At 42.3% G+C, this 22047-nt stretch overlaps 1 protein-coding gene across 9 annotated transcripts in view; it reads right to left on the minus strand.

The window, feature by feature from the left end:
* The window catches only part of PCID2 (PCI domain containing 2), a 51902-nt gene that overhangs the window by 12961 nt on the left and 16894 nt on the right, over nt 1-22047 (minus strand). For 4 of the 9 annotated variants that reach the window (XR_013407781.1, XM_077974098.1, XM_077974097.1 and 1 more), the window contains exons 7-14: nt 14482-14585; nt 9320-9395; nt 8447-8588; nt 5215-5315; nt 4248-4321; nt 3923-4048; nt 2974-3097; nt 1864-1977 (exon numbers count right to left, since the gene is read on the minus strand). Coding sequence is in view for 8 of the 9 variants with exons in the window: in XM_077974098.1 (XP_077830224.1) it covers nt 1888-1977; nt 2974-3097; nt 3923-4048; nt 4248-4321; nt 5215-5315; nt 8447-8588; nt 9320-9395; nt 14482-14585 (837 nt within the window). In the remaining variant the exon portion in view is untranslated. Of the gene's footprint in view, nt 1-1304; nt 1978-2969; nt 3098-3922; nt 4049-4247; nt 4322-5214; nt 5316-8446; nt 8589-9319; nt 9396-14477; nt 14586-22047 lie in introns of those variants that run through there. The other 5 variants (XM_077974096.1, XM_077974102.1, XM_077974100.1 and 2 more) reach the window with 3 other exon arrangements.

The raw sequence follows: 22047 nt of genomic DNA on the forward strand, positions 1-22047 counted from the left end.
GTCCTCCCAAATTTCTTACGTTGAAGTACTAACCCCCAACGTGACTGTATCTGGAGGTAAGGTCTTCAGGAGGTAACTAAGGCTAAATGCGGTCATAAGGGTGAGGTCCTAACCCAACAGAACTGTGGCCTTATAAGAGGAAGAGAGCCAGGTGTGGTAGCACATGCCTGTCATCCCAGCACTTTGGGAGGCCGAGGCGGAAGAATTGCTTTAGCCCAGGTGTTCCAGACCAGCCTGTGCAACATTAGCAAGACCCTGTCTCTACAAAAACTAAAAAAATTAGTTGGGTGTGGTGGCATGCACCTGTGGTCCCAGCTACTCAGGCGGCTGAGGAGGGAAGACCACTTGAGCCCCAGAGGTTGAGGCTGTAGTAAGCACTGACTGCACCACCGCACTCCAGCCTGGGCGACAGAGCGAGGCCCTGTCTCAAAAAAAAAAAAAAAAGAAAAGAGAGAGTCATCTCTGTCTGTACCATCTCTAGCACAGCAAGAATACCACCATATTCCTGAGTGCGCAGCTCAGAAGACAGTCCTCCCCAGAAGCCAACCATGCTGGTAACCCCATCCCAGTCAGACCTGCAGCCTCTAGAACTGTGAGGAAATACATTCCTGTTGCCTAAGCTGCCCAGCCTGTGGTATTTTGTGATGGCAGCCCAATAGCCCAATGTGAGTGGCCCGACTTAGCAACTGTCAACCTCACCATGGTGCCAAAGGGACGCACTCAGGGGCAGCCATGCCTCAGCGTCCACACAGCCCTTCGGTTCCACTCTCCGTGCAGCACTCGGTAAGCTACACGAGATATTTACACTTTTATTTTTATTTATTTTTTTGAGACAGAGTTTCACTCTTGTTGCCCAGGCTGGAGTGCAACAGCGTGATCTCAGCTCACTGCAACTTCTGCCTACCTCTGCCTCCCAGGTTCAAGCGATTCTCCTGCCTCAGCCTCCTGAGTAGCTGGAATTACAGGTATGCACCACCACGCCCGCCTAATTTTGTATTTTTAGTAGAGACAGGGTTTCTCCGTGTTAGTCAGGCTGGTCTCCAACTCTTGACCTCAGGTGATCTGCCCGCCTTGGCCTCCCAAAGTGTTGGGATTACGGGCGTGAGCCACCACGCGTGGCATCTACACTTTATTATAAAATAAGGTCGGCTTCGTGTTTGATTTTGCCTAAGTGGAGGTTTCTGGGTATGTTAAGGCAGGCTAGAGTAAGCCATACTGTTTAGTAGCAGGTGTATTCAAATGCATTTTCAACTTAAGATGGTTTTTTAAAAGTAATGTGTTTTTTTTCAACCAACAAAGCAAAGGTAAATAAAGTAAGTTTATTGGGATGTAACCCCATCATAAATTGAGGAGCATCCATACAGGCAAGCTATAAAATCTGGAAAATTTAAATCAAATTAAATTCTGCTTTTAAAAAGATGCCTTAAGTTAACCAAGCATTTTGATAACATATTCAAATTTAATATATAAAAATAGATGTATCCTGGAAGATATAATGAAGAACATGCCATGTGTATAAATTCAGAATACCCTTTTTATACAAAGAACTACAAAAAGTTACAAAGACAGCCTTCAGGAACCACACTTAGGAAAAGTGAGCCGGAGCTGCCTTCACGCAAAGCCTCCTTCAAAGAAGTTTCACAAAGACTCCAGAACCAGCCGAGTTTTGTGAAAAAGGAATTCCAGGTTTTCATCAGGCTGAAATTAGTTACAAACGGAAGAGACTGACTCGGGTGTGCTGAGAATCTCAGCCTCGGCATCCCAGGGAGAAGCGCCTCCCAGAGTTCCGGCTTCAGGGAGCCTTGTCGCAGTACCAGACCGGTCTCATCGGCACAACCAGAACAGAAAGAAACAACTGCTCACCCGTCCTCGGGGCTTCGGACACACTCAGCACACCGTGGACAGCGGAGGAAATGGGTTCTGCTTGCTGACCACCAGCTTCTGATGCTGATGCGATATATAGCCTTTGATGTGGCCCTGCAGGACAGAAAGGCAGGAGCTCGTTTACATTTCTGGATCTGAGTCATGTCCAAGATGCTGGGTGATCTAATAAATTTGGCATTAGGCATTGTTCCCCAAGAGTGGCACAGTTCAGTTCAGCGGGAGGACAATGAATAAAAATAAATACAATCGACCCTCCATATCCATGGTGGGTTTCACATCCGTGAATCCAACCAACTGTGGACTGAAAATATTTGGAAAAAAAAAAAAACGCATCTGTATTGAACATGTACAGATGCTCTTCCCTGCCGTGATTCCCTAAACAATACAGTATAACAGCTATCTACAGTGCACTATTTTAAGTAACCTAGAGATAATTTAAAGTATACAGGAGAATGTGCATAGCTCATATGCAAATACTACATCCTATCAGTGACTGCAGCACATGGGGATTTTGGTATCCGAGGGGGTTCAGAGACTCAACAGATACCGAGGGATGTACCGCCGGTAAAGAATATGCAAACAGGCCGGGCGCGGTGGCTCACGCCTGTAATCCCAGCACTTTGGGAGGCCGAGGCGGGCGGATCACAAGGTCAGGAGATCGAGACCACGGTGAAACCCCGTCTCTACTAAAAATACAAAAAATTAGCCGGGCGCGGTTGTGGGCGCCTGTAGTCCCAGCTACTCGGGAGGCTGAGGCAGGAGAATGGCGTGAACCCGGGAGGCGGAGCTTGCAGTGAGCCGAGATTGCGCCACTGCACTCCAGCCTGGGCGACAGAGCGAGACTCTGTCTCAAAAAAAAAAAAAAAAAAAAAAAAAGAATATGCAAACATACAGAGTATCCATCCCCTCATGCTCCTAAGGTCCTGGTGAATGGTATTTCCTGGGCTAAAATTAGTTCTACCAAAAAAAATACCTTCAATAAAAGCAAAAGATATTTTAACAATTTTAACACCACCACACTGAAGCTTCAAATTCTGGTCTGAATCCTGCTGTGAGTAGCTGCTTAAATTAAAACTAGGACTCACACACCATGTATATCAAGTTAGCCAGAATACACTGAACTTCGTCAATGTCCACGTCCTCCACCTGCATGAATTTCAAGGCGACCAGAAAGGCATCCAGAGACAGCTGGTGTGTTTTCAGTAACAAATACCTGGAAGAGGGGAGGAGACGGGCACTGTGGTTACTGACAGGACGCAGCACTCCGCAGCCAAGAAAAGGCACCTTTTAATAAGCCAGTGTTCTAAAGGAGCACAAAAATTCCCACCTATTAAACTCTAAAATACACTCTCAAAGAGCTATTAAATCTAATTTGACTTTTCAATCTTAAAAAAGTCACTAGTACAAATACAGTTTTTAATTATTTTCTAAATATTTCATTAATCTAAGGTGCCTTTTTTTCACATTTTAATCTCCCTGAAATCAGGAAGCACCTGACAACGGGCTGTGTCTCACTGATTCAGCGAAATACGGCCCCTACTCTTTGTGATGTGCTACCCACAGCTCTGTACAAAGTTGGTCTTTGCCTGAAGTTTACTGAACTGAGATCCTGCTGGGACGAGGCCTCAAAAGACATGTGAGGAAAGGAATGACGATCTCTGCGTCTGCATTTGTGACAGGCGGAGTGGCTGGGAGGGCTGCTTGGTCAGGACTAAGGGAGGGGAGTGAGTGGCGAGTCCTATGTGGTCTGATGAAACGTGGTACCGCGGCTCTCAGGGCTGATGTTCTCAGGTCGTCTTCTCACACAGAATCCGCTTACCTCCCCCAGAAGCCGAGGCACAGCTTGTGCTACTCACGTGTCTCTGCGCAGGGCCCCAGCAGGCAGTGGGCGGAGGCTTCATTTTATCCCACACAGCGGAAGAAAGATGACGACCCTGCCCACACGGTAGCCTCCTTTCTTAGCCTGCAACGGCCCTGGACGTCTGACCGCTCTGCCGAGAGCCGCACTGGGAGCCCAGTGCGCTGGGGAAACGCTTACACTTTCTTAAAGAGGTTCCTGTAGGTGATGATCTTCAGCTTCTCCAGGATGAGGAAGATCCCACAGCGAATGAAGAAGGCCTCGTGCTTCGCCAGCGCCTCGTGCAGCAGCAGCAGGTTGCCCTCGCTGGTGAGGGGGGACACGCGTCAGAAGGAGGGTGAGTTTCTCACACAGCGTGCACGCCAACTCTCACCAGGCTTGCACTTGTAAAACCCCAAACAGAGAGGACGGCACACTCTACCCCACAGCTCTGGTTACTTCCCACGCCAACTCTCACCAGGCTTGCACTTGTAAAGCCCCAAACAGAGAGGACGGCACACTCTACCTCACAGCTCTGGTTACTTCCGCAAACTGCATCAGGTGATACTTTTTCAGGAGCTCCACAGTGGGCATGTGACCCTAAGACAGAGTCAATTTTCCAGAATGAAAACACTTTCATTTTTGACAAAATTGTCTTTGATAAACATTCATATCAAGGAATTAAGTTTTAAGAAAATTGCAACCTGAGTTTCTTAGATGTCCACAGATGAAACACATCACAGTACATTAGGAAAACAACACTGGTCTAGAAATCAGAACACCTGGTGCAATACACGTGCGTCACGCCATGACACGTGACCTTGATCTTGACCTTCTCACATTTCTTTGCATTTCTACAACAGGAGAGTGATAACTGAAGAAATGTGAGTATAAGCATGTGATCTAGGAATACGGAGGTAGCTTCCAGAAGAATCAGCTAAGAATTTGACACTGGCTGTCTCTTAAACAGGGTGAGAAGTGGGGAGGGCAGGGCCACAGCAGCACTTCTCCATCACAATCCATTCGGAATTACAGAAGCTTTAGCCAGCTGTGTGTAATGCTTTTCTCGGTCAATTAACTTGCCAGTTATTTCAAGTATCAAAAATACATTTTAGTAACTAAATGAAATACCCAGAGAGAGGTTGAAATGACATTTTTTCTTTCTCGGTGAATCCACTGCTTTTAACTTAGGTTTTAAGGGAGGAATACAAATGATAGGTACTTATTTTGTCACATGAATATTAAACTGTAGAGCTAAATACTTTAAAGGGAAACAGGACACAGGGAAAGCTTTTCTAGAAGGACCTGGAGGCGTAAGGCATGAGGCTCTGGGTTTCGGCCACACACGGTGCATGTTCCTTCTTCATTCTGGGGTGTGCTCCTACATAGCTCAGGCTGTGATCAACCACTGTCTGCTGGGTTTTAAAAAGCCTATCAGCTGTCAACTTCGTGAAAACACCAGGATCTATAAACAGGGAGTAACAATCACTCACCAATAGCATTTTTACTGGAAGCAAATAGATCAGAATCATCCTTTTGTTCTTTTGACTAGAACGGTGACAATGCTCAAAGGCAAATGACAGGTACTCCTCGGCTGCAAAGAAGGCAGAGCCAGCATGCGTGAGACCAACGCACCTGCTTCAGGCCCCTTCCTGCTCCATATTCTACCACCGTCTCCTGATTTAAAAGGCAAAAGCCCCCTCCCTTTATTATCTCAAAAAATATCAGCCCAGTTTCATTTCTGTGATCAATGACTTTCCTTAAGTAAAATCTATAACCCCAAATTCAACAGGAACTGCCTGGGAAGTCCTACTTAACAGAGAAAAACTGAAGAAACTAACTTTCACAGAGATTCTGATTTGCCTAAGGTCATCTGGCAAGCCATTATGATAACATTTTAAAAGTTTGACCCTGCTCAGATGATTTCTACATTCATGAAAAATGTAAAGACATATTTAAAAATGTACCTCCACAATACATTTTAATCACTCATAATTCAACAGAATGAAAATAACTTAGTGAAACACCATCCTCCAGCTTAACATATAATTAGTGATCATATATCTTCTATTTTAAATGACCACATGCTTTAAAAAATTCTTATTAACGTATATTAATTCTGTCCTGACAGCAATCTTAAAAAAGGATTCCATTTCATATAAAACAGATTTGAATTTAATAGATTTCAAAATACAAAAGTAATTCTACTTGTCAAGATTAATCCTACAAACTGCACATGACAGGCCTGCGGAGAGTTCAGCCGCACGAGGAACTCTCAGAACAGGCAGCAGCTGAGCCTCGTCCTGAGGCCGGAAAGCTGAAGGCAGAGGAAACGTCAGGGGTTTCTGGACAATGATTCCACATTCTCCCGAGGTGATGGGAAGAGGCTTTGCTAAGGCTGGGTTTGGGTCAAGAATTAGGAAAGTAAGATGTTCCTGTTTATGTAAGTTCTTCCTGAACAGTGATACTAAGTCCCAAATACAAGAGAAGAGAGATGCTCAGAGCTACAGAGGCCCTCCCTTATGCAGAATGGGTCACCAGAAGCAACAGGCCCTAGGGTCTGGGTTGAGGCCTAGGGAACCCACACTGAGACCACACACTGCCTCTGCTCCTAAACTGTGTGGCCACATTGGCACAAAAAACATCCAGTCTTGAACAGTGAGCGTGAATGCTGTGGGGCCAGTGTCGCTTCCAAACTACAAAGCCATGACCCACAAGGAGCCCTGTGGGGCTGAGACCAAGGAACAAGGATTCACTCAGAGTCTGCAGTATCCCACCCGCTGCCAGTTTGACTTTTGCAACCTAGCCTCTAAAAAGTGTACCTTTGCTACTGCCCGAGGTAATCTCAAATTCTCCTGGATGTACAAAAATGCATTTTTCTTTCTTTTTTTTTTTTTTTTTTTGAGATGGAGTCTCGCTCTGTCACCCAGGCTGGAGTGCAGTGGTGCGATCTCGGCTCGATGCAAGCTCCGCCTCCCGGGTTCACGCCATTCTCCTGCCTCAGCCTCCTGAGTAGCTGGGACTACAGGCGCCTGCTACCGCGCCCAGCTAATTTTTTGTATTTTTAGTAGAGATGGGGTTTCACCATGGTCTCGATCTCCTGACCTTGTGATCCACCCGCCTCAGCCTCCCAAAGTGCTAGGATTCAGGCGTGGGCCACTGTACCCAGCTAAAAAATGCATTTTCTAATAGTTAATGCAAGCTGAGATTTTTCTGCTGTCTTTGAGGGAACCTTAGTCATTTTGCATCAAATAATATATTTCGGTTGGAGTTAAAAATATCTAGTGGGGTATAAATCTCTGAAATTAATAAATTAATGAAAGTATACAACAACTGAGATACTCCAAATATTCTCTTACATAAATAATATAAAATCACAGGGAAGAAAATCACCACAATCTCTGCAGACATTTTATCCACTTAAATACAATCAGGGCTCCGGGAATTCCTGGCAGTAAAATGGAAAACAACATCTCTGAGAGCTACAAGGCAGAAGATCTATGGCCAGCGCTGGCTTTTTGAGGACACAGAATCGCTCAGTAATCTCGGAACATCACACTCTCAATGGCTTTCTATTTCTTTTACAGTCAAACAAAAGGGTTGGATGATACAGACTTAAATAAACTTTTTAGCTCTAAAGATGTCAGAAACTATGAATATGTCACATCAATATTAATAATCATTTCTGGCTATGTTAGGTATTCAAAAATACCACCTAATGAATCCTCGGAAGAAAAAAAAATCAGTATCTTAATAAAATCCAATAGAACAGAATTTAAAAGCTTCTCTACCTTTATGCTTCATATTAAGAGAAAAAAAAAAAAGAGAGGAACAGGTAAGAAAAGCCCTTCTTTAAAAGCCCTAGATCTACTAAAAACTATGAAAGGAAATCAACAGTCAGACTATATAAGCCTATACAGTAAAAATTGTGAAAGGAAATGGTCAGTCTATACAAGCCCATAGAATAAAAAGCCAGAGCATCCTTATGAAAGGGCTACTATTTATCTTGCATTGCCTAAAGTTATGTTGCTTCATGTACTTGGGGCTGTGTGCTCAGCAAACAGCTGAAGAAGAGTTTAAAGTCTGGTCTGAGTACAACAGAAGACATCACAAAGAATGATGCCATGACAGCCAATAAAAAATTACAAAAAGAAGAAAGGACTAGTTTCTTGTTCTTGAGAAAGTTACCAACGTAAACTAATACAATAATGTCAGGTGTGGCAGCAACACACTGCGCGAGGCTGTTTAAACGTGAGCTCTGACGCCAGGTCCAACGGCATATCCCCTGCTTCTAAGTCATTCCATGTGGGATTTGTAGGTTCAAGTCAGTCGCTGAACTAAATGTTGTCCTAATCTCCATTTCCTATGTCAACATAACCAGCATCTATTACAAGGTCAAAAGGCAAATAGAGAAAACAATGATTTACATTCTATTCCGAGAACAGTCATGTTTAGTGAACTCAGAAAGGATGTCTGCGATGCCTGTGAGATTCCAGCATGCACTTCAGAGACCCAGTGTGGATTAAGAACCTTCAATATAATTTCCCTTTATTTAATCAGCTTTGGTGTCAAATATGTATATATAAGTTGATCTGTATTTACACAAATATTCTACCCTTAAAAATAAAATACAGTAATTGTGTTCTCTGAAACTATATTATTCAAAGTTGTTCAGAATGCAACGTCTTATTTAAAATACTGGGAAAAAAGAGATTAGCAACATACCTTGCTTAAAGTCACTGTCAAACATGGCCTTGCGTCCAACGTAGTATTTGTATGTTACTCTCTGTGCAGTGCTGTAATCGTCTTTCAGGTTTGAGCTGTCAATTGCTCTAATTAGGGGTTTACATAAATGGAGTTTGTTGATCTATAATGAATAACAATCCATTTAAAATATTTAAAAACAACAAAAACGGGTAAAACAAATTACTATGCATGTCTCCTCAAAATGCAAATTACAAAACCTATTATATCACAAAAATTATTTATATAATAATAAAAACCAAAACAGAAAGCAGCCATTGTAGACGACATTCACCCTGGGAGGCTCTGGGAAGCCGTTCCAGGTGGCACAGCCCTGCAGAAGCCTGCGCTACGCAACACCGGCAGGAAGGTGGGGTGCTCTACAGGAGTGGAAAGCCCTGGACAGAAGGCACAAGGCCCAGCTGCTGACACATGATGGGCTGCTCTTCACCTGACTGACTTTATGTGGCAATGGTTTTTGTATCCATCTATCCATCTATATGCCTGCTTTTCCATAGTTAATTATGACCACAGAAGACAAAAGGCTCTGGAGTGAAACCGCCTGCACTGCAAGTCCAAGCTCACCATGCCGGGCCAGCTGCTTCACATGCAGGTGCCTTCGTCTCCCCGGGGCCGGGAGCGCTAACCTCAGAGGGCTGGTTGTCAACAGGAGACATTCAGAACAGTGCCTTGCCCCTAGCAGGCATTCAACAAAGGTTCGCTATTAAGACTAGGAATACGGTTTTGACCATTTCGCAGGCAACGCCAGGGAGGCCAGCTAACCATATGTGGTATGTGGGAGGACAAGGAGAATGGAAAATTGGAAAGACAGACAGAATTCAAACAGAAGCGCACCTTGAAGTAGATTTTGAACAACTGGTTCACCAGAAACAGCATGCCCCACTTCTTAGAGTCCTCTATTCCAGCACGGCTATGGGGAAACAATTTTTTTTAAGTTACATAGCAAATAAATGTTTATTTCACAAAATAAACTGCCTAAACAAATTAATATCTTGAGATAAAGTACCAAAGCTCAAGTCATATTCATATCAAGTCATATTCATCAAACAAAATAACATTATGAAAAAGATGTCTTACCTGATGGGTAAAAATGAAAGAAAAAGCAAACCAGGAAAATCCCAATTACCTACTTGAGTAACATCCTCCCTCCACATCACCAGCTAAAAACTGCCTCGTTTGCAGCAACAATGTGTAAAAGTTAACTGTTATAAACCATTTTTGAAAAATGGAAAAATAGGGCATGGTGGCGCGTGCCTGTAATCCTGGCTACTCAGGAGGCTGAGGCCGAAGAATCACTTGAACCTGGGCCAGTGCATTTCAGCCTGGGTGACAGAGCATGACTCCGTCTCAAAAAACAAAAACAAAAACAAAAACAAGAAAAATGGAAAAATACCTTCTCATCAGGACAACAAAACAAACCAGTAAAACACACAGAGGATGAGTCCCACCAAGGAAGACACAAAAAGTACACACTGTGGGCGTCCATTTACATGAAGTCACCAGAAAGGCAGGAAGTGACCCACCGGGGAACAAATCCAGACAGCAGAAAGGGCCTGCCCCAAATGAGGGATGAGGGAAGTTTCCAGGTTGACAACCATGTCCTACACCTCAACAGTAAGCAGACAGATAATACTGTAGGTAGTTAATCATGTCCTACACCTCAACAGCAAGCAGACAGATAATATTGTAGGTAGTTCACTGTCCTATACCTCAACAGCAAGCAGACAGATACTACTGTAGGTAGTTCGCTGCATGTAAATTTACCTCAAAAGACTGAAGAAACAGAAACTGAAGCACCTAGGTGAGGTGTGCCTCTGTCTGCAATTAACTTAGAAATAGTCACGTGTTATACAACATTTTGGTCAACTACAGATGACCATTGAGATGGCGGTCCTACAGATTCTCATACTGTATTTTTACTGCATCTTTTTGGTGTTTAGATACGTTTAGAAACAAATAATTCCCATTGTGTTCCGGTTGCCTACAGCATTCAGTGCGGCCACACAAGGGCTGCTCTTGCTCCTGGCAGCCTGGGAGCCACAGGCTACTCCACACAGCGGTGGTGTGTACTAGGCCACGCCATCTAGGTTTATGGAAGTACACAACAAAATGATAAAATCACTCAGAGTCAAGGCACAAAAATACAAAAGTGCCCAGTACAGAAAACAAGCAGGTGGTTTACAAGCCAGAGAACATAAAATTACTCTTAAAGACCAAAATGTGTCCGTATAGAAACACTTAAAATAATGTAAACATACAACTTTAAACTGTTAAAGCCTGTTGTATAACTGCCTGTGAGCTGCTCTAAGCAGCTCTGTGACTTTTATCACTCCCGAGGTGTATGACCTCAAACAAGAGTCTCTCAAGGTCTCGTTTTCCTCATCTGAAAACGAAGACAAATAATAATACTGTTCTATGACTTCAAAGAGTTACGGGAAAACCAAACAAAACACACAAGTACTATGTAAGTCACATAAAATGCTGCATGTATGGTAATATCGTAGCTGGTCTGGCACCAGGAACAATGACCTCTATTGGAGAGTATGTGACGAAAACAAACCCCAAGGGGAAAGATGTCACTGGGGATTTGCCTCTGTCTTCTGAGTGTCCCCTCGGGGTGGAAATGCTGGGTCACACGGTAGCTCTACATTCAACTTTGAGGAACTGCCTTCCCGTTTCTGCACAGCAGCTGCACTGGTTTTGTTCTCCTGGCAATGTGTATGAGGCTCCAGTCTCTGCATCCTGGCTGGCGCTGCCCATCTTTCTGATTACAGTGCTACCACTGGGTGTGGACTGGCAGCTCTCGGAGGTTCTGATTTGCATTTTGAGTGACTGATGCATTAGTCATTGGTGGCTAATGATGCTGAGCATCTTTTCACGCACTTACTGGCCACTTATGTATTTTGTTTGGCAGATTTTTCAAATTCTTTAACCATTTTAAAATTAGATTGTCTTTTTACTGTTGACTTGTAATAGTTCTTTATATATTCTGGATATTAGGCCCTTACCAGATGTATTATTTGATAGTTTATTATTGTTTTTCACTTTTTTGAGAATGTCCTTTGAAGTCTAAAGTTTTTAATTTTGATGAAGTCCAATTTATTTTTTCCTTTGGTTGCTTATGCTTTTGTTGTCGTATCTGAGAAGCCACTGCCTAATCAAAGGTCATGAAGATCACTGCTGTGCAGGAATATACCACCAAGCAAAATTTCAAGTATTCATTTAAGAAACACTGATTGAGCTCCTGGAGTGCAAGGAGCGTGAGTGATGGAGAAGGCCCAGGCCCTCACGCACTTGGCAATCAAATACACATCACCTACACAGTCATCAATCATTCGGTAAACGCAGTGAAAGAAACGTACAGTCTGCTATGAATGTTTATAAAAGGGAAATCTGATCCACTGTGAAGTCCAGCAGCGAGAGGCTTTAGAGAGGGTGGAAACCTTTAAACGAGTGTAGACAGCCAGGAGTCGAGGAGAACCTTCCAGCAAAGGAAACGGCACTCATGGGAGGCCCCAGTGGGAAAGCGCCATGGCAGAGGAAGGACTTTTCTACAGTCCAGCCTTGGTAGGAAGGTTCCGAAGCGAGGCTGGGTAGGGAGGCCATGTTATCCCCACAGCACTATACATCTTGTAGGCTTGGCTGAACAGTTGCACAATTCAAACTCTGGTTATCTTCAGCAATAGGACGCCTGAGGTCAGAGGCTCCCCTCTTGGTTAAACCAGCTAAGATCAGCAGGATGCTAAGTGGAAGTCTTTGCAGAGCCTCCAACTTCATTACAATCTCATTTTCATGCTCAGTGACACTCCCGCCAGTGCCACAACGGCTGACAATCACCACAACAATGATGAGAAGAAGCCATAAAAGGACAAAAAGATGGCAGTGCTTCAGCTCCCAGAAGTTCACCGCCCATTTCCAGAAAAGCGATTAATATTCTTCCCCTTGCTTTCAATGTCCAACCCCTTCATTCAAGAAACCCTCTATTTCAATCCCCTCACCCCTCAGGAGTAGAGAAGTTGATTTGTGAGCCACACTCCTGCTTCTTCATTCCTTGGCCTTTACATACAGCTTGCTCTGCTCAACACTTACTTTTGGTTTCATGGATTGGATCTATGACACCCAACAGGAAAAGTTCCCATCTTTTGAGGCTACCAAGTTTATTGGCAACAGACACAGTGAGTGAAAAGAGAGGCTGGGCTACTGCTACTGTTTAGATATGGATTTTTGGCCACATCACACCTCATGTTAAAACACGATCCCCATTGTTGGAGGCAGAGCCTAACGGGAGGTTTTTGGGTCCTGGCGGCAAACGCCTCATGAATGGCTTGGTGCTGTCCTTGCCATAATGAATGAGTTCTCGCTCTGGCTCCTGTGAGCGTTCCCAGAGAGCTGGTTGTAGAAGAGCCCGGCGCCTACCCTTCTATCTCCTGACTCCTCTCTTGCCATGTGGTGGGCTCCTCTTCATCTTCCAGCATGAGTGGAAGCAGTCTGAGGCCTTACCAGAAGCAGATACGAGCACCATGCTTCTTGTGCAACCTGCAGAACTGTGAGCCAAGTAAATCTCTTTTCTTACATTCCCCAGTTGTTTTGTTGACCAAAACAACTACTCTCTGGGAACAATAGTTTGTGTTTATTTACATATGGATACCTTTGATAACCTTTCTTTGTTTTAAAATTTCCTAAATCTCACAAATAAATGTAATTATATACTGGGTGAAGAGATGAGAGTTTTAGAAGAAAAAATGGAAACTCTAGAGTAGAATCAGATGGAAAGTTGAGAGTTTAAAAATAAATAATGGCAGAAAAGATCAGTTAACTTGTAAGCAGGTCAATACAAATTACCTAAAATGGAGGAGAGAGGAAAAAAAAGATTGAGGCCAGGTGCAGTGGCTCATGCCTATAATCCCAGCACTTTGGGAGGCCAAGGAGGGTGGATCACTTGAGGTCAGAAATTCAAGACCAGCCTGGCCAACATGGTGAAACCCCATCTCTACTAAAAACACAAAAATTAGCTGGACGAGGTGGCATGCGCCTGTAATCCCAGCTATGCAGGAGGCTAAGGCAAGAGAATGGTGTGAACCCAGGAGGTGGAGGTTGCAGTGAGCTGAGATGGCGCCACTGCACTCCAACCTGGGCGACAGAGCAAGACTCTGTCTCAAAAAAAAAAAAAGATTAAAAAATAAACAAAGAGACTAACAGTAGCCTGTGTGGGATAATATCAAGCATTTAACACATATGCAGTTGAAATCACAGAAAGAGAAGAGAAAAAATGGGGCCAAAAGTAGTTGAAGAATGTAAAATATTAAATTTTTAAAAACATCAACTTACAAATACAAGAAGCCCAATGAACCCTGAACAGGAGAAATTAAAGAAAAATAAAGCCAACTATGCACATCAGAGCCAAATCACTGATGCCAAATGATAAAGAGAAAATGACAGCCAGAGCAAAAACACCCATTCTATACAGGGAACGACGGCAAGGACTCATCAGAAGCAAAGGAAACCAGATGGAATGACATTTTTAAAGTGCCGAAAGGAAAAAACTGTCAACCCACAAGACTCCACGTAGCAAAAGGAGCCTTAAAAAATGACGGTAATCTTCTTCACTGGTAAAAAGAGAAAATTTCTTAAAAAAATAAAGACAGTTTCAGAAAAATGAAAGCTTAGAGGATTCACTGCCCTCAGACCCTCAACAAATGCAAATGCGGAAGAAAGTGCTTCAGGAAAGGGAAATGGCACCAGACAGAAACTGGTTCCTGCAGAGAGGAGCTTCAGGCATGGTCAAATGTGGGCAAATGAAAAGACTTTTTTTTCCCTCAGCTCTTATTTCTTTTACAAAACAATCAACTTTTTAAAGCAAAAATAATGATGGTTGTGGGATTATAATATGTGTAGAAGTAAAATATACGTCAACAATAAACACAGGCCAGAAAGGGTGAACACTGCGACAAAAACCACGACCGACAGCGTCCAACGGTCCTCAAGTCCTTACTCACGTGTCGCTGGCACAGACCCGGAAACAGCTCATCAGTAACTCTGCTGCTTTTTCCAACATGTCCCCAACTTTGCTTTTTCCTTTCTTTACCAACTGCTGATCTGCCTAATAAAATATAAAAACATTTATTTTATTTCATTTTTCCGAGACAAGATCTTGCTGTGTCGCCCAAGCTGGAGTGCAATGGCCCAGTCATACCTCACGGCAGCCTCAACCTCCTGGGCTCCACTGATCTTCCTACCTCAGCCTCCTGAGGAGCCGGAACCATGGAACCAGGCACCACCATGCCTGGCTAGGTTTGGGCTTTTTTTTTTTTTTTTTTTTTTTTTTTTGTAGAGACAGGGTCTCACTTAGTTGCTCTGGCTGGTCCTGAACTTCTGACTCCAAGTAATCCTCTCATCTTGGCCTCCCAAAGTGTTGGGATTACAAGCGTGAGCCACTGTGCCCAGCCAAAACATTCATTTCTTAAAGCAAAAAATAGGTACAATTAAGAGCCAAAGTCCCGAAAGATTCTGGAGAAATCAGCTAGCATGTGCTACAATATTTTTAAAAATTGAGAAGTCTGTATTATTCCAATTCTTCCACAAACCTCAACTTTCTTCAATTATTTCAAGTTAAGTCAGTCACCAACTTTTCAAACCTGCACTGCATGTTACTAAGTGATTGAGCTCTCTTCCTTCAGTCCCTGAAGCTGGCTGGTCAAAATGCTCGAAATAAAAACGTTTAACAAATACCAAAGTCATCGCTGAGTCTGACTTTTCCCTCGCATTTGCGAGGGTGGCCTTGGTTAAAGAAGAAAGAACCTGTTTCTCCCACTTGTGTTCTCCACAAACGCAAGGCCTACAACAGGCTTGCAAATGACCCACAGCTCAAACTATATTCACGACAACACTAAGCCATCATGGTCGTTTTTTACTATATTAATTTTGCACATATATAATTTTTACTATATATATTTTGCACCGATGGTGCAAAAACAGCAATAGGTAAAATGCTGGAGTGCTCCCACCAGCAGCAAACTACACAAGTGATCATCATATTCTTAAACACCAGACACTTTGCAATCAATCAATCAATCAATCAATCATCAACAAACCAGTAAAAATAGTTTCCTTTTAACAACGCCCTTGATGAGCCAAGCACAGCGGCTCACACCTGTAATCCTGGCACTTTCGGGAGGCTGAGGTGGGAGAATCACTTGAGCCCAGGAGTTTGAAACCAGCCTGGGCAACATGGCAAGACTCTGCCTTTATAAAAAAATTTTTTAATTTGCCTGGTATCGTGGCATACACCTGTAGTCCCAGCTATTCGGGAGGCTGAGGTGGAAGGCTTCATTCAGCCCCAGGAACTCAAGGCTGCAGTGAGCTATGATTGCGCCAGTGCACTTCAGCTGGGTGACAGAGCAAGATCATCTCTAAATAAATAAATAAAATGTCCTTGATAATGTAGTAAATACGAATTTTCTTAAATCTTGGTCCTTGAGCACACGTTTTTTATATTCTTTGTGAAGAAATGAGAAGCATACAGCAATTCTGTTGCACACGGGTATCTCATGGCTGTTTACAGAAAACCTCTGGGCAGCTGTCTGAGCTGTGAGCTGGACTAACTGCTTCTTGTGGAACAGAAAACTGACAGACAGACACAGCTAGCTACCCAGGCTTGGGCATCTGGCTGACCATACTCTCCAAAACGAATGAAACAAATCTGTCACTTCCAGGCAAACAACTGATGGTAATGGTTGCCAACAACAACATTTGTGCTTTCAAGAAAAATCAGAATTCTGGAAAACTTTTCTCAACCACCGTGAGCTTTGCAGCTTTTCCTTACTCCAAGGCTTTTCTGATGAGGCCCCCGTAGATGTTAAGAAAGGTAGGGGTTTGGGGGTTGGGTTTTTAACAGTGGTGTGCTAACACTTGGGAGTTGCTGCATGGTTCAGTAAGCCAATACTCTCCAAATGGTCTGCTATGGTCTGAATGTTTGTGTCCCCTCCAAAACTCATGCTGAAATCCTAACCCTCAAAGTGACGGTGTTTGGAACAGAGGCCTCTGAGAGGTGATGAGGTCATGAAGATGAAGCTGTCATGAATGGGATTTGAAGAGAGATCCCTTGCCCCATCTACCACGTGCAGATACAGCAAGAAGGTGCTATGAGGCAGGAAGCAGCCCTCTTCATCAGACACTCAATCTGCTAGTGACTTGATCTTGGACATCCCTGCCTCCAGAACTGTGAGACATAAATGTTTGTTGGTTACAAGCCACCCAGTTTATAGTATTTTCTTACAGCAGCCCAAATGGACTAAGACATGACTGACGCAAGATATTATGAAATCCATTCAAAGTGCTTTAGGCAGACCAGTGGATTTTAGTGTAAAGGTAGAAAAAGTTTATTGGGACTCTTCAGAAGCCACATGGTAACTAACCTTTTTTAAAAAACTGCCTCTTGGAGTTTTCATATGTAGAGTCAAAGAATTATCTCAATGGTCTGGAAAGCCTATGAGAATATTCCTCTATTTTCCATCTACATCTTTGTGATGTAGCCTTTCAGCATCAGGCAGAGAAATACTTGACTCAAAACAGTGTACTGCAACAGAGTGAGTGCAGAAGCAGGCAAGAGGACCAGACGGCTTCTGCTGAACTAGGCATCGAAGAGGTCAAGAGTGATGTGACACCACTTTTCTTAGTATTTTGTTTTGGAAATACAGTTATTTTTTATTTAAAAAGTCAGTTATGTTACATGTAAATGGTTTATTGTTGCTTTAAAATGAATAAATATTTTTAAATCTTTTCTAATTAAAATTTCTAATACAGTAAATATAAATAGATATAACAAAAATAAAAGTTCTCTGAGGTCTTCAGTGTACTTTTCAGTTCTAAAATTTCCATTTGGTTCTTTTTTTAATTTATTTTTTATTATACTTTAAGTTCTAGGGTACATGTGCACAACATGCAGGTTTGTTACATATGTATACATGTGCCATGTTAGTGTGCTGCACCCATTAACTTGTCATTTACATTAGGTATATCTCCTAATGCTATCCCTCCCCACTTCCCCCACCCCACGACAGGCCCCGGTGTGTGATGTTCCCTTTCCTGTGTCCAGATGTTCTCATTGTTCAATTCTCACCTATGAGTGAGAACATGTGGTGTTTGGTTTTCTGTTCTTGCGACAGTTTGCTGAGAAAGATGGTTTCCAGCTTCATCCATGTCCCTACAAAGGACATGAACTCATCCTTTTTTATGGCTGCATAGTATTCCATCGTGTATATGTGCCACATTTTCTTAATCCAGTCTGTCATTGATGGACATTTGGGTTGGTTCCAAGTCTTTGCTATTGTGAATAGTGCCGCAATAAACATACGTGTGCATGTGTCTTTATAGCAGCATGATTTATAATCCTTTGGGTATATATCCAGTAATGGGATGGCTAGGTCAAATGGTATTTCTAGTTCTAGATCCTTGAGGGCCACGCTGTCTTCCACAATGGTTGAACTCACAGTCCCACGAACAGTGTAAAAGTGTTCCTATTTCTCCACATCCTCTCCAGCACCTGTTGTTTCCTGACTTTTTAATGATCACCATCCTAACTGGTGTGAGATGGTATCTCATTGTGGTTTTGATTTGCATTTCTCTGATGGACAGTGATGATGAGCATTTTTTCACGTGTTTGTTGGCTGCATAAATGTCTTCTTTTGAGAATTGTCTGTTCATATCCTTTGCCCACTTTTTGATGGGGTTGTTTTTTTCTTGTAAATTTGTCTGAGTTCTTTGTAGACAAAGAACTGGATACTAGCCCTTTGTCAGATGAGTAGATTGCAAAAATTTTCTCCCATTCTGTAGGTTGCCTGTTCACTGTGATGGTAGTTTCTTTTGCTGTGCAGAAGCTCTTTAGTTTAATTAGATCCCATTTGTCAATTGTGGCTTTTGTTGCCATTGCTTTTGGTGTTTTAGACACGAAGTCCTTGCCCATGCCTATGTCCTGAATGGTATTGCTTTAGGTTTTCTTCTGGAGGTTTTTATGGTTTTAGGTCTAACATTTAAGTCTCTAATCCATCTTGAATTAATTTTTGTATAAGGTGTAAGGAAGGGATCGAGTTTCAGCTTTCTACATATGGCTAGCCACTTTTCCCAGCACCATTTATTAAACAGGGAATCCTTTCCCCATTTCTTGTTTTTGTCAGATTTGTCAAAGATCAGATGGTTGTAGATGTGTGGTATTATTTCTGAGGGCTTTGTTCTGTTCCATTGGTCTATATCTCTGTTTTGGTACCAGTACCATGCTGTTTTGGTTACTGTAGCCTTGTAGTATAGTTTGAAGTCAGGGGGCATGATGCCTCCAGCTTTGTTCTTTTGGCTTAGGATTGTCTTGGCAATGCGGGCTCTTTTTTGGTTCCACATGAACTTTAAACTAGTTTTTTCCAATTCTATGAGGAAAGTCATTGGTAGCTTAATGGGGATGGCATTGAATCTATAAATTACCTTGGGCAGTATGGCCATTTTCACGATATTGATTCTTCCTATCCATGAGCATGGCATGTTCTTCCATTTGTTTGTGTCCTCTTTTATTTCCTTGAGCAGTGGTTTGTAGTTCTCCTTGAAGAGGTCCTTCACATCACTTTTAAGTTGGATTCCTAGGTATTTTATTCTATTTGAAGCAATTGTGAATGGGAGTTCACTCACAATTTGGCTCTCTGTTTGTCTGTTATTGGTGTATAAGAATGCTTGTGATTTTTGCACATTGATTTTGTATCCTGAGACTTTGCTGAAGTTGCTTATCAGCTTAAGGAGATTTTGGGCTGAGATGATGGGGTTTTCTAAATATACAATTTGTGTCATCTGCAAACAGGGACAATTTGACTTCCTCTTTTCCTAATTGAATACCCTTTATTTCTCTCTCCTGCCTGAATGCCCTGGTCAGCACTTCCAACACTATGTTGAATAGGAGTGGTGAGAAAGGGCATCCCTGTCTTGTGCCAGTTTTCAAAGGGAATGCTTCCACTTTTTTCCCATTCAGTATGATATTGGCTGTGGGTTTGTCATAAATAGCTCTGATTATTTTGAGATATGTTCCATCAATACCAAATTTATTGAGAGTTTTTAGCATGAAGGGCTGTTGAATTTTGTCAAAGGCCTTTTCTGCTATCTATTGAGATAATCATGTGGTTTTTGTCTTTGGTTCTGTTTATATGCTAGATTACGCTTATTGATTTGCATATGTTGAACCAGGCTTGCATCCCAGGGATGAAGCCCACTTGATCATGGTGGATAAGCTTTTTGATGTGCTGCTGGATTCGGTTTGCCAGTATTTTATTGAGGATTTTTGCATCGATGTTCATCAGGGATATTGGTCTAAAATTCTCTTTTTTTGTTGTGTCTCTGCCAGGCTTTGGTATCAGGAAGATGTTGGCCTCATAAAATGAGTTAGTGAGGATTCCCTCTTTTTCTATTGATTGGAATAGTTTCAGAAGGAATGGTACCAGCTCCTCCTTGTACCTCTGGTAGAATTCGGCTGTGAATCCATCTGGTCCTGGACTTTTTTTGGTTGGCAGGCTATTAATTATTGCCTCAATTTCACAGCCTGTTATTGGTCTATTCAGGGATTCAACTTCTTCCTGGTTTAGTCTTGGGAGAGTGTATGTGTCCAGGAATTTATCCATTTCTTCTAGGTTTTCTAGTTTATTTGCATAGAGGTGTTTATACTATTCTCTGATGGTAGTTTGTATTTCTGTGGGATCAGTGGTGTATCCCCTTTATCATTTTTTATTGTGTCTATTTGATTCTTCTCTCTTTTCTTCTTTATTAGTCTTGCTAGCGGTCTATCAATTTTGTTGATCTTTTCAAAAAACCAGTTCCTGGATTCATTGATTTTTTTGAAGGGTTTTTTTGTGTCTCTATCTCCTTCAGTTCTGATCTGATCTTAGTTATTTCTTGCCTTCTGCTAGCTTTTGAATGTGTTTGCTCTTGCTTCTCTAGTTCTTTTAATTGTGATGTTAGGGTGTCAATTTTAGATCTCTCCTGCTTTCTCTTGTGGGCATTTAGTGCTATAAATTTCCCTCTACACACTGCTTTAAATGTGTCTCAGAGATTCTGGTATATCTTTGTTCTCATTGGTTTCAAAGAACATCTTTATTTCTGCCTTCATTTCATTATGTACCCAGTAGTCATTCAGGAGCAGGTTGTTCAGTTTCTGTGTAGTTGAGTGGTTTTGAGTGAGTTTCTTAATCCTGAGTTCTAGTTTGATTGCACTGTGGTCTCAGAGATACTTTGTTATAATTTCTGTTCTTTTACATTTGCTGAGGAGTGCTTTACTTCCAACTATGTGGTCAGTATTGGAATAAGTGCGATGTGGTGCTGAGAATAATGTATATTCTGTTGATTTGGGGTGGAGAGTTCTGTAGATGTCTATTAGGTCTGCTTGGTGCAGAGCTGAGTTCAATTCCTGGATATCCTTGTTAACCTTCTGTCTCGTTGATCTGTCTGATGTTGACAGTGAGGTGTTAAAGTCTCACATTATTATTGTGTGAGAGTCTAAGTCTCTTTGTAATTCTCTAAGGACTTGCTTTATGAATCTGGGTGCTCCTGTATTGGGTGGATATATATTTAGGATAGTTAGCTCTTCTGTTGAATTGATCCCTTTACCATTATGTAATGGCCTTCTTTGTCTCTTTTGATCTTTGATGGTTTAGTCTGTTTTATCAGAGACTAGGATTGCAACCCCTGCCTTTTTTTGTTTTCCATTTGCTTGGTAGATCTTCCTCCATCCCTTTATTTTGAGCCTATGTGTGTCTCTGCATGTGAGATGGGTCTTGACTCTTTATCCAATTTGCCAGTCTGTATCTTTTAATTGGAGCATTTGGCCCATTTACATTTAAGGTTAATATTGTTATGTATGAATTTGATCCTGTCTTTATGACGTTAGCTGGTTATTTTGCTCGTTAGTTGATGCAGTTTCTTCCTAGCATTGATGGTCTTTACATTTGGGCATGTTTTTGCAGTGGCTGGTACCGGTTGTTCCTTTCCATGTTTAGTGCTTCCTTCGGGAGCTCTTGTAGGGCAGGGCTGGTGGTGACAAAAATCTCTCAGCATTTGCTTGTCTGTAAAGGATTTTACTTCTCCTTCACTTATGAAACTTAGTTTGGCTGGATATGAAATTCTGGGCTGAAAATTCTTTTCTTTAATAATGTTGAATATTGTCCCCCGCTTTCTTCTGGCTTGTAGTTTCTGCCGAGAGATCTGCTGTCAGTCTGATGGGCTTCCCTTTGTGGGTAACCCGACCTTTCTCTCTGGTGCCCTTAACATTTTTTTTTTCATTTCAACTTTGGTGAATCTGACAATTATGTGTCTTGGAGTTGCTCTTCTCAAGGAGTATCTTTGTGGCGTTCTCTGTATTTCCTGAATTTGAATGTTGGCCTGCCTTACTAGGTCGGGGAAGTTCTCCTGGATAATATTCTGCAGAGCATTTTCCAACTTGGTTCCATTCTCCCTATCACTTTCAGGTACACCAATCAGATGTAGATTTGGTCTTTTTACATAGTCCCATATTTCTTGGAGGCTTTGTTCATTTCTTTTTA

This window comes from Macaca mulatta, chromosome 17 (assembly GCF_049350105.2).
Source record: "Macaca mulatta isolate MMU2019108-1 chromosome 17, T2T-MMU8v2.0, whole genome shotgun sequence".
Lineage (NCBI taxonomy): Eukaryota > Metazoa > Chordata > Mammalia > Primates > Cercopithecidae > Macaca > Macaca mulatta.